Source organism: Lucilia sericata, unplaced genomic scaffold (genome assembly GCF_015586225.1).
Source record: "Lucilia sericata isolate MDLA Ls3-8-SP2 unplaced genomic scaffold, ASM1558622v1 Contig000947F_arrow, whole genome shotgun sequence".
Classification (NCBI taxonomy): domain Eukaryota; kingdom Metazoa; phylum Arthropoda; class Insecta; order Diptera; family Calliphoridae; genus Lucilia; species Lucilia sericata.
Window position 1 is genome coordinate 108,479 of NW_023994932.1, and position 13,000 is coordinate 121,478.

The 13,000-nt window shown below is 35.1% G+C and overlaps 1 protein-coding gene across 1 annotated transcript; it reads left to right on the plus strand.

The window, feature by feature from the left end:
* The first annotated feature begins 2,253 nt into the window (after window positions 1-2,253).
* LOC119609210 (serine-rich adhesin for platelets) lies at window positions 2,254-12,064 on the plus strand. The gene is made up of 14 exons (XM_037963927.1): window positions 2,254-2,657; window positions 2,710-2,880; window positions 2,948-3,391; window positions 3,465-4,501; window positions 4,650-5,498; window positions 5,555-6,207; window positions 6,267-6,441; window positions 6,511-7,377; window positions 7,578-7,718; window positions 7,779-10,172; window positions 10,246-10,396; window positions 10,468-10,691; window positions 10,756-10,993; window positions 11,399-12,064. Exons 2-14 carry the CDS (start codon window positions 2,739-2,741, stop codon window positions 11,542-11,544), a joined length of 7,461 nt encoding a protein of 2,486 aa, XP_037819855.1. The 5' UTR covers window positions 2,254-2,657; window positions 2,710-2,738; the 3' UTR covers window positions 11,545-12,064.
* Window positions 12,065-13,000: the final 936 nt, after the last annotated feature.

Sequence of the window (13,000 nt, forward strand, 5' to 3'; positions counted from 1 at the left end):
TTCCTAAGTTGTTTGGTATTGCAAATGGGCAAAATCGGTTCACCCCGGGAAAAGTTATGAATCAAAATTTAAAACAACCTCGGAAAAAAATAAGCATTTTTTACACATTCTGATGTAGTTTTCTCGAAAACTATGCAAGATAATTCCATGGAAATCACCATACGTTCGTTTCTGCACAAGATCTTGATCCCTGCTGAAAATTGCCAGAATCGGTCCACAATTTCATATACCTCCCATACAAAAGTACATATTCCCGGAAAATGGGTTTTTTGTTAATAACTTCCGCCACAATGTCGATATCTTCACAAACTTTTACAAATTAAAATCTTATGTCAATAGAATTCTTTCAGAGGAAAATTTTTTTGGATCGGTCCATAATTGGACATAGGTCCCATACAAGGTCCCCTCCCGAAAATCACTTAAACGCGCATAACTCATTACTTAATTAAGATATCCAAATAAAATTTGGCATAAGTATTGCCCATATGCATAGAAATATTACTGTGAATTTTTTTTCCGATCGGTCCATAATTGGTCATAGCTCCCATACAAGGTCCCCTCCCGAAAATCACTTAAACGCGCTTAACTCATAACTAAATTAAGATATCCATATAAAATTTGGTACAAATATTACTCATATGCACAGAAATATTGCTGTGAAATTTTTTTCCGATCGGTCCATAATTGATCGTAGCTCCCATACAAGGTCCCCTCCCGAAAATCACTTAAACGCGCATAACTCATTACTAAATTCAGATATCCAAATAAAATTTGGTGTAAGTATTGCCCATATGCATAGAAATATTACTGTGAAAGTTTTTTCCGATCGGTCCATAATTGGTCATAGCTCCCATACAAGGTCCCCTCCCGAAAATCACTTAAACGCGCATAACTCAGTACTAAATTAAGATATCCATATAAAATTTGGTACAAATATTACTCATATGCACAGAAATTTTGTTGTGAAAGTTTTTTCCGATCGGTCCATAATTGATCATAGCTCCCATACAAGGTCCCCTCCCGAAAATCACTTAAACGCGCATAACTCATTACTAAATTAAGATATCCAAATAGAATTTGGTATAAGTATTGCCGATATGCATAGAAATATTACTGTGAAATTTTTTTCCGATCGGTCCATAATTGGTCATAGCTCCCATACAAGGTCCCCTCCCGAAAATCACTTAAACGAGCTTAACTCATAACTAAATTAAGATGTCCATATAAAATTTGGTACAAATATTACTCATATGCACAGAAATATTGTTGTGAAATTTTTTTCCGATCGGTCCATAATTGATCAAAGCTCCCATACAAGGTCCCCTCCCGAAAATCACTTAAACGCGCATAACTCATTACTAAATTACGATATCCAAATAAAATTTGGTGTAAGTATTGCCCATATGCATAGAAACATTACTGTGAGAGTTTTTTTCGATCGGTCCATAATTGGTCATAGCTCCCATACAAGGTCCCCTCCCGAAAATCACTTAAACGCGCATAACTCAGTACTAAATTAAGATATCCAAATAAAATTTGGTGTAAGTATTGCCCATATGCATAGAAACATTACTGTGAGAGTTTTTTTCGATCGGTCCATAATTGATCATAGCTCCCATACAAGGTCCCTTTCAGAAAAACACTTAAAGGCACATAACTCATTACCAAATAATGATATAAATAAATACTATTTTTGTTCATAAATACTATTTTGTAATGCAAAAAGCACTTAATGCTATTTCAAAAAATTTTCACGATCGGTCTATGTTTGGTCATATCTCTCACACTAGGTCCTGCCCCTAAAAGCGCTTTAACCGTATTTAACTATTTGCATTATCAATTTGTGTAGAACAAAATTATATATATATGTATCTATTTTTAAAATCCTTAAATCTTTCACACACATGCAATACGAGATATTGCTAAAGCATATCTTAGGGCGCTATAAAAATTTAAATGAAAGTGTCATTTCTAATGTCCAATAAATCTTGGAATTGTAGTAGATTTAAGCTGTTTAAATCTTGGGATTTTTCTATTTAAGACATGAGAAAACTTATTTCTACAAATATTTTATTAATTAGAAATGTATTAATACAAAAGTTGCTGGTGGAGGGTATTTAAGATTCGGCTCAGCCGAATATAGCACTCTAACTTGTTAATTTTTTCGGCCACCAAATAAAATACTCTTTATAAACATCGTCTCATAATTTTCAACGACGAATTTAAGCCGCCGATGACATTACCATAGTCAGTCGTCGCCGTGAAATTCGATCGACACAGTGTCTTGCATTACGAGAGCAGAAAATATTTAATTTAGCCATGAAAACATAATTTTTTGTGGTATTACATATTATATTTATAAAATATAACATTTAAGGAATATTTTAAAATAAAAATACTTGCAAATTGACAAGGATTTTCGTGGAAAACAAAAGTTTTCAGTTCTCAAAACGGACGACGCTAAGGCAAAGAATAAGGCGAATAAAAGAGAAACAGTGTTTTTTTCATTGTTTACTTTGTCCTCTAAATTCGTTGCTGCTGGTACGATTTTTCTTTCGACAATTACAATTAGTCCAGCATACCGGGTGCACTTTTAGTTTTAGAAGATAATAACCATAAAATAATGTCGTGTACATTGCAATAAATCTCGTAAAGATGTAATAATGCTTATTTTCGGTGAAAACTTTATTTTAATGTGTAATATTGCAGCGAACGCAACTAAATAATAATAAACAAATATGTCTAGTTCGGTGTTCATTGAGAGCAGCTCACAGGCTGCGGATGCCAGTAATTATGCTAGCACCTCAGACTCAAATTTGGTGGTGGTATATGGTAAGAATGGCATAAGTTTCGATGACAAGGGCTTGGAAAATCTTATTGGTATGTTGAATGTAAAAATATTAAATAAATCAATAATAAACGTGTTTTTCCATTAATGCTTCAACAGAGGAGAAGAAAATTTCATCAATTAGTGTTATACGCTTGACTTCACCAACGCCAAGCATGCAAGATGAGGAGGATGAAGCCGAAAAATTAGAGGAAATGCTTAGAAGGCAAGAACTTGGTTCGGCTGAGGAGAGTTTTGGTTCTGAAGAAGAGGCTAACAGTTCTTCAGGCGATGATAAAAATGATACGGCGGGAAATGGTGATTCCTCGAATGATGATGACAATGGGGAGCGTAAAGCCTATAATGAGTCCGATAATGAATCGAGTGAGGAAAATAAAACTAAACAAAGAAAACAACCGCGTCGCCGTGGTCGTCAGCCAAATATTGTAAAACAGAAGAAAACCGCACGTAGACGAAAACGGGAACGTCCGGAAATTGTAGGTTTGCGTTTAGAAGAATTTTATCCTCCAGAGGATGCCAACGAAATTATCAAAGAAGCTTTGAGTAAGCATAGAGTAGTAATATATAAATAATAGCTAGACTTACACTGTTATTATTATGTTTTTTTATTTTTTAGAAATGGCCGGCTTGCAATCAGATAAGAAAAGTAAAAGTGATTATGATTTTCAACTTTTCGTCATACAAAACGATCATTGTTATACACCTTTTACATCTCCTACGCAAATGAAAGCGAAATTAGCTGCCGATAAATTGGAAGCTGAAAAACAAGCAGCTAGTCGCAAGGTGGGTGTTTTGCAGCCAACTGCTGGCAAACAGTTATTTGTGCGAAAGAAACAAACCCAACAAAATCTTCATGCGAAAACGGAAAATTTATTAAAATCAAATGTTGCCTCTGGCAATTTAACGAAAGATAAAGGATTGGCTGCAAGCCATAAATTTAAAAAAGATACCAAGGATAGACAGAAACCAACAGCTGACGAAGATTTTGCTGATGACGATGAGGCTAATCGAACCTCATTTGAGGAAAATGATGCTGAAGCAGGTGGTGTGGATGATGAAAGTGATTTAAGTGGCTCAGAAGAATCAGCTGAAACTGATAATGATCGTGATAGCGACTTAGATTTTGATGTTAATAATCCTAAAGGACGCAAACGTAAAGTAAAACTTTTAAAAACTCAAAAACGTGTTTTGAGTGTGGGTAAAGTAAATCAAAAATCAAGACGCTTTTGTAGTCAAGATGAGCCCGCAGAATTACCCAATAAAACAACTATTTCTTCGTCTCTACCCACCTGTAGTCCTTCGACCTTAGCACAGCGTCAGAAATCAATAGTAAAAATTATATCGGATCCTGGTCGCATTACTGTTCGTTCTACACCTTCAAAGGTTGTACACTTAATGGGATCAAATACCCATAATACTTTGTCTCCTGCTATAGCAGCATTGCCTCCAATTCCCAAAAAGCAAAATGAAAATAAAATACTATTAAATACTACAACTAGTACAGCAACTCCAGTAACTTTTTCGTCTGTTGCTGCTACTTCAACTTCAGTTACTTTGTCGCCAAAAACATTTGTTTTTGTTAAAGGTCCAATAGAACAAAAAAGTGCTGTTCAATCATCGCCCCAAACTCATAAGGAAATCATCATTAATAAGGTAAGTTGAAATAATTCAAGAAATTTAACCGCTGTTCATTAAAGGCTAAGATATGAATCACAATTAAAACAAATTATAGACTTTAGAAAAATACTTTTTTGCAAAAAAAAAAAAAACTTTATAAAAATATAATATTCAAATATTACAGCAGGTTATGTCGAGCCCCAAGACCAAAGGATTTACAGATCTAACAACATTAATAGAACAAACAGAAAAGCAGACACCAATTAAAGTAACAGCTCCACCCACAACGCCCAAATCATCTCATACTGCTACTATAACATCTGTTGTCACTTTGACACCAACATCTACGGCGGCTTTAAAAGGATTTATGCCCATTGAAACGGCTGCAAAGAATCAACTACCAGCACAAATATCTATACAAACACATCAAAGCTCATCTGAATTGGAAGCAGAGCATGACAAGCAATTAGATCTAATCAATTCAATTGTGCAGGATGAAATGAAAAAATCAAATGAAAAAGCCGACGAACAAATAAGAAATATTAATGAAAATATACCAGAATTGGTAAAAATGCTAGAGAGTACGGAGAAGGTATTAGTAAACACTAATACACAGCGAGGCAATGTAACGGAAACAACGCAAAATATAAATCAGCTGACCGATGTTAGTAGCAATAATAGTAGTAGTGTTAATAAAAATATAACGGGTCAACAAAGTGTAAAACATTTACCAGCTCCAGCAAGTGTGACACCAGTAGTATCAACAAATAATCTAGTCGGAGGTATAGATATAACAAGCGCTTCACTGCTGGCCACACCAGAAGGTGAAGCTGATGATACCGACGATTTACCCGATGATATACTACAACAAGTGGTGGAACTTATAAAGGACGATAAAACTCTTCAAGAAGCAGTTGAAAAACAAGTATTTGGTACGGGTGTTTGCAGTGATCAAATAATGAATAATAATTTAATAGTTAATCAAAATCCTCCACCACTTGCACCGATCTCACAGCAACCAGTAACGATGCAGGTAATTTATATTTCACTATTAATAGAAATCAGATTTTACTAACATTTTTAATTTAGGAAATTCCTCAAACTACTCCCTCTAAGAGCATTATACAAATGGCTATCTCCAATGTTCCAACAACATTGCCAACACCAGTGTTAACAACACCACAAACACCGGTAATTACTACACGTACCACAATAATTACACCCACAACATCAACAACAGCAACTGGACAAATTTCAAAAATATCACCTTTAATACGTAAAGAACCTATACAAATCATTAGAGGTAATGGTAGAGTAATAACATTGCCACCCATTGAGGCTCCCACAACACGAGCCAAGAGACGGGCTCAAGCTCAACCGAATACTTCTGGAGCAACTGCTAGTGCTAGTGTAAGTAATACATCCTTTGTTGCAGCAGCCGTTTTAAGTGAATCATCGCTGGACAGTTCAATGCATTCGAATTCTTCAATGACTGCGGCTAGTGGCAGCAGTGCTGCTACAGTGCAAGAAAAGAAAGTAACGGATGCTAACAATCGAAGACGTGGCTCCAAAGAGACAATCATGGCAACGGGATCTGCTGCTGCTGGTGCGACAAATCAAAAGGTTACAAAAACTCAAAAAGCTGCTGCCAAAAAGGGTGCAGCTAAAGCAAGTGCTGCAAAAGCTAAAGTTGAGACAGAGGCCACCGATTCGGAGGAGGATGATGATGATGATCCTAATAAGTAGGTTAAAAATATATTGCTTTTTAAATTTAAAAATATAATTTTAACTTTTTTCACAGACTTTGGTGCATTTGTCGTCAACCGCACAACAATCGTTTTATGATTTGTTGTGATGTGTGTGAGGACTGGTTTCATGGTACATGTGTTAGCATTACTAAAGCTATGGGCTTAGAAATGGAACAGAAAGGTATAGATTGGACTTGTCCCAAATGCCTAAAGAAACAAGAAGAGAAGGTAATTAAATAATTATTATTTTATTCTTCATATTAGTACTGAGAAAAATAAAAAAAATTCTTTATATAGAAACAACCCAAAATTACTGAAATGCTGATTAAAAAACCTAATGAACCTACAACAACACCAGTTGTAATCTCTTCGACGCCTCCAACATTAATCACAACTGTTGTAGGTTCTATTGCAAATGTATCAAATACGACCACAACAAATGTTACCACCAGCAGTATAGACATTTTGAATATAACCCCCAAAAAAGATTCAAATGTTCAAAATTTAGAAACAAGTTCACACATTAAGCTACAAAGTGGTCAAATAATAAATTTAAAGGATTATAGCATGACTACTAACAAGAGGGCGACCATCATACAAACCTCGACCTCAAGTACTACAGGTAATTTGACTGCTGGCCAAAAGAAATTATATGTGACTTCTGGTCAAGCCAACTTGAAAATGGCTTCACAGCCAGGTAATCCCATAAGAACTATAACGGTGGTGAAACAGTTATCAACACCGCCTCAATTGCAGCAACATCATAATATAAAGATTATTAAAACTATAACTCCAACGGCTACAGCTGCCTCTGGAACTAGTTTGAACATAAGCACAACAGCTGCACCAGCCACTACTACTACGCCATCGGTACCGGCAACAGTTAGTTCTACGCCGACGTCATCGAAAGTATCTGAAAGTTCTACTTTGTGTATTGTTTGTAAAAAGATTGCACGTTCCAATTCAATCTACTGTAGTGATGATTGTATACGAAAACATGCTCAAAATGCCCTAAACACTATAATGCATAAAACACAGACAGATTCGAGTGCTACAAGTAGCCCGTTGAATAAAAGTGTTGCTGAAGATAAAACGAAACGAAAACCAAAAGGTTTATTCGAGGAGTTACTTTCTGCTGCTGATCGTAAACCTAAAGTGGAAAGGGTAAGTTTAAACGGCCAGCAATTTTAATATCTTTTATACCCTTCACATTTGTGAGAAGATAGCCAAGTTGAATTAGCATTGACCCATTTGTCTGTTCCAAATTATTAAAATATACTATGTTAAAGGGTGTATGAGATTCGGCATAGCCGAATTTAGCACTAGTACTTGTTTATAATTAATGTTAAATTTGCTTATTAAAGGTCAATGTTTATGAACGAAAATCTGGACGTGTTATTACTGGAAATAGTGCTCCCACTGTGGTTAATTTGAAGAAGTGGCTACAAGATAATCCCACTTTTGAAGTAATACAACCAGGCAGTGCCCAGGCTTTGGAATTGGAGGTAAGTTATTTTCTATTTATTAAAGTTATTTTTGTTCCTTATTTTCTTATGGTTTTTTAGAAAAAACAAAAATTGCGTACTCAATATTCTTCTTCTCCCACCATTCTAAAGTCAGCAGCTTCCAGTCCACCACCTTTAAAAATGTTTTCTGTAACTAGTAGTGCTGCTGCAGTAAATAAAAACGATTCTAATAGCGGCACTTCACAAGGACATTCTTCTCCCCAAATACAGATTAAGACAAATAAAAATATTACTGATTTCTTGAAAACCACATCATCGTCTACGTCAACAAGTCCCCGGCCAAACACGCCAAAACAGTTACAGAAATACCCACAGCAAGTTGGTATTAAACCTGATAAGGTGGCGAAAACACCAGAGGATGCAAAGAATGCATCTAAAGATAAAACGTCTACTACAAAACGACAAACAAGTACAGAAAGTGCTGGCAAGAGTTCGGGTCACGATGGCGAACCAATACGAGGTGTTGTACGCCGAACTCTTAAAGAACAACTTTTATTGCGCATTAAAGAAGAAACAAGTTCTTCTACAGACACGGAAACAAACAATGAAACCATTAATAAAGTAAATAATATGCCTAAGCTAAGCGAAGAGGAAGTGGAAGAGTTTGCCAAGGCCACAGAACTTGAAATGTATCATTACTTTAATCGTGATACGGGCACTAAATACAAAGCTAAATATCGTTCATTAGTTTTCAATATTAAGGATCGCAAAAATCATACATTATTTGCCAAGATTTGTGGAAAATTAATTGAACCGAAACAGCTGGTACGCATGTCACCCGAAGAACTGGCAAGCCAGGAATTGGCACAGTGGCGTGAGCAGGAAAATAAGCATCAATTAGAAATGATTAAAAAGTCTGAACTTGATTTACTGGCGTGTGCTAAGAACTATGTTCTTAAGACTCACAAAGGTGAAGAGGTAATTGAGGGTAAATCATCTGATTATGCCAGTGTTGATATTACCATACCGGTAGAAGATGTTGTGTCAGCATTAAATAAGTCAGAGCTACCTGATGATTCAACCTCAGCTGTCACCCGCAAAGAATCCCTAACACATTGGCCAGAGGCGGATTCCACGTTATTGTCACACTCACATTTACTGTCGCCAACAGTAACGCATACGTTGCATGATGAAGACAAAACAAAATCATCAAGTTCTCACCTTAAAGAGAAGGATAGAGAACGGGAAAAGGAAAAAGATAGAGAAAGGGAAAAGGATAAAGAACGATCTAGAGGACGCGAAAGAGAACGTGAGAAACGCCATAAAAGCAAAGATCGTCATCATGATAAGTCACGTTCACGCAAACGTAGTCGCAGCCACTCACGAAGTCGCAGTCGAGACAAAGGCGAAAAACGCCATAAGAGTAGTCATAAGGAAGAAAAACGTGAACGCGAAGAACGTGTTCGTGGCGATAAGGAACGTGTTAAAGATCGTACGGAACGTGAACATCACAGCGATGGTAATGAGCGAAAAACCTCTTCAACTGAAACGAAAAAATCCACAGCAGCGCAATCAAAGCAGCCTTCTAAAAAACATCATGAGCAACCAACAAAAGCTGCTATTAATCCATTAGAGACTTACAATTTAATTGATCAGATACTGGAATCTACCAAAACGGTAGAAGAAGCTGCTAATCTTGTTTCAGATAGAGACAAAGAAAAGGAAAGTGAAAGTTATCGTAAAAACACTGTCACACCACAGCCTGTTCAAGCTGCCACTTCTACCGTCTCAACCAGCAGTGGTAGTGCCGATTCGGCCATTGTGGTTGATATACCCTCGAATTTGAGTTCAACAGAAAGTGATCAGGAACCTTCAAGTACGGTTTCAATACCAACACCGCCTCATGATCCTTATTCGCGCTTTATTGCCTGCTCAAGTCCCTCTTCGTCCTATTCTAGTGATCTACAGTATACTGTCACATCATTATGGACTGGTAACATAAATATGGTAGATGTTACCTCGTTTCAACTTACCCTTCAACCAATTGTCGGTAATTCAATTGGTTTGGCAAAACTATTGCCCAAAGAACTGGACGTAGTGGGACGTATTGGTCCGGAGACCGTGTGGGATTATATATCGAAAATTAAAAAGAGTCCCAATAAGGAAATAGTTGTTATACGTTTAATACCAGCCAATGAGTCCGAGACCATTGCCTATAAAATACTCTATGAGTATTTAGATAATCGTAAACGTTTAGGTGTCATTAAAAGTACATCATCTCAGATAAAAGATTTCTACATTTATCCCTTGGGGGCGGGTAAAAATGTACCCGCCCTATTGCAACCTAGTGAACCGGTTGATTTTTATGACGATCCTTATAGGCCAGACGTGTTGATTGGAATAATAATACGTGTGGTGGTTAGCAAACGTGCTAATCCTATATCATCGCAAACAGTGCTAAGTGGTGCAGGTACTTCTTCGATGATTAACAAAGTAAGTGAATATTAACAATTAGCGCCACGAAGCTACCCATATTTAACAAATGTTCTTTTATTTCCCCATTAAGCTTTCTAATCGTGTTAATGATACAGATACCTTTACACCGCCTGGTAGCCCGAAACCTAAAAAACACCGCCAAACAATTGCTACTCACAAAGTCGATGAAATCGATATAGATGCCATAATTAAGGCACCAATAGCAGCAAAAGCACAAAAAGGTATATTCAGTTGATAATTAATAGTAATAAAGTAGTAAGTTTTAAATCCAAACTTCCCTAACCCCAAACAGCAACAATAGCGGCACCATTAACAAAATTAAACGATGCCGATGAACCTTATTCACCCGGTGGAAGTTCTGACGATGACTTGCCATTACTACCAGTTAAAATGCCCTCAAATGTGGACCATATGCAAGCAGCTGAAGATGAATTGAAACGTAAAATGGAAGAAATTAATAGACAGATTGCAGCCCAAGAAATGGAAATTGCTGGCCTATTAACTGGAGAGCCCACGGTAGACAAATTATATTAAACTTCGATTTCAACAACATAAATTTAATTGTTTTACTTCTTTACAGGCCTTTGGTTCAGCTTCTGCTTCATCTTCAAATGTTCTAGCTAATATATCTATACCTTCAAACTTGTCTCAAATCCTTGCTAGCATTAAGACGACAGGAAAAGATCAATCGGTGGTTCCTCCACCACCGCCGTTAATAGGTTCACTATTAAAATCATCGTCAGGTGCTATGGTTACATCAGCTACTGAGGAAGAATATAATCCAGCAGAGAGTATGGGATCAACATTTGAAGATAAAAGTAAGTAACTGAAGTTTAACATGAACCAGAACTGAACCAGAACTGAACTAGAACTGAAACTAAAACTGAACTAGAACTAAACTAGAACTGAACTAGAACTGAACTAGAACTGAACTAGAACTGAACTAGAACTGAACTAGAACTGAACTAGAACTGAACTAGAACTGAACTAGAACTGAACTAGAACTGAACTAGAACTGAACTAGAACTGAACTAGAACTGAACTAGAACTGAACTAGAACTGAACTAGAACTGAACTAGAACTGAATTAGAATTAAACTAGAACTGAACTAGAACTAAACTAGAACCGAACTGAATATGAACTAGCTAGTTAGTTAGTTTAAAAGGAGGATGTATATACATCAAATCCGAAGAAATACACCTAGGCCTCTATTTTTATTTCAGATTCAGCAACAGGATCAAATACATCTTCAACTAGCCTATTGGCAAAACTAAGTGAAGCAGAGCTTCTTAGTATGGTACCAGACGACATTGTTATAACACCTAATAAACCAACACGCTATGAAGAACCACCACCGCCAGGAGTTTAGGATTAACGAATCATTTTATATTGTTTTAGCCAAACAATACACTGCACCATACATACACACATACAAACATATATTTTCCATTTGATTTTGATTTCGTTTTTTACACTAGCAATCTTAGTTTTAGGAAACGATAACTCAAAGCTTTTTCAATCTTTTTATTTCACCGTTTGAATATTTTTTAAATTTATTCAGAGTTTTAATAAAGAAAGGTTAAAATTATACTTATTATCTAATAAGCCAAAGGCTTAAGTAATCTAATCTATAGTTTATTCGAATCGGATATTTTGTTATTTAAATACGTATAATTAATATATTAATATGAATTAAGGATTTATTGAATTTATAAAACCATTTAGTTTGTTTTTCTACTTTTCTTTTACAAGCTTACACATCTTGTTGTATATTTTTTTTTTCATGTGAATAAGAATTTTACAATTAGTTTTTGGTTTTCTTCTGTTTAAATTTCTTTTTAATAAAATTGTAAAAATAACTAAAAAACTAATATTTAGGTTAATAACAAAATTTTAGTTTTATGTGGATAACAGAAGTTCATTTAAATATATAAATGTACGTTAATAAATGTAATTTTGAATTTTAGTTAAATGGAGAGTTAAAGATTAAACTGAACTTTTAATATGCTGCAATCATATAACATTACTGGTATTTACCAATTTGGAATGTAAATATGTGCATATGCGGATAAACATAGTTCAATATTGTCTTCCAGCAGTTGTTGTTTTTGGAGTTTTAATTAAAGCCATTTTATGAATTTAAATTAAAATTTGACAGAATATTTATCGCATGCTGAACAAGTTGCAGCTTATCCAAAGATCGAAGTTTGTCAACGTTTTCAGTTAATTTAACATCACTGCGACCTATCGATAAATGATAATAAGATTATAAGAATCTAAGTCTGAAGAAAAGCCGACCATCAATCTAAAGGTATTTATTTTCATGTTTATTTATTAAAAAATTAAATCAGGCCCAAATCTTTGCAAAAATTTATTTCCTTTTTCCACTTTTTTGAATTGAAGTAACTTTTAAAGTATCATTAATTCTTCAGAGGAATTCCCTCACATATAATTATTAGAGCTTCTATGGAAAATTAAATGCATTCCGATGGACAGATAGCTAGATAGATAGATAGATAGATAGATAGATAGATAGATAGATAGATAGATAGATAGATAGATAGATAGATAGATAGATAGATAGATAGATAGATAGATAGATAGATATATATATATATAGATAGATAGATAGATAGATAGATAGATAGATAGATAGATAGATAGATAGATAGATAGATAGATAGATAGATAGATAGATAGATATATATATATATATAGATAGATAGATAGATAGATAGATAGATAGATAGATAGATAGATAGATAGATAGATAGATAGATAGATAGATAGATACATGGATAGATATATAGATAGATAGATAGATA

What these genes read in the sequence shown, in the direction of transcription:
- LOC119609210 (XM_037963927.1), top strand. Translation starts at nt 2,739, where the DNA reads ATGTCTAGTTCGGTGTTCATTGAGAGCAGCTCACAGGCTGCGGATGCC. An exon ending in GGGCTTGGAAAATCTTATTG is followed by an intron (nt 2,881 to 2,947) that starts GTATGTTGAATG and finishes ATGCTTCAACAG; the next exon opens with AGGAGAAGAAAATTTCATCA. An exon ending in TAAAGAAACAAGAAGAGAAG is followed by an intron (nt 6,442 to 6,510) that starts GTAATTAAATAA and finishes TTCTTTATATAG; the next exon opens with AAACAACCCAAAATTACTGA.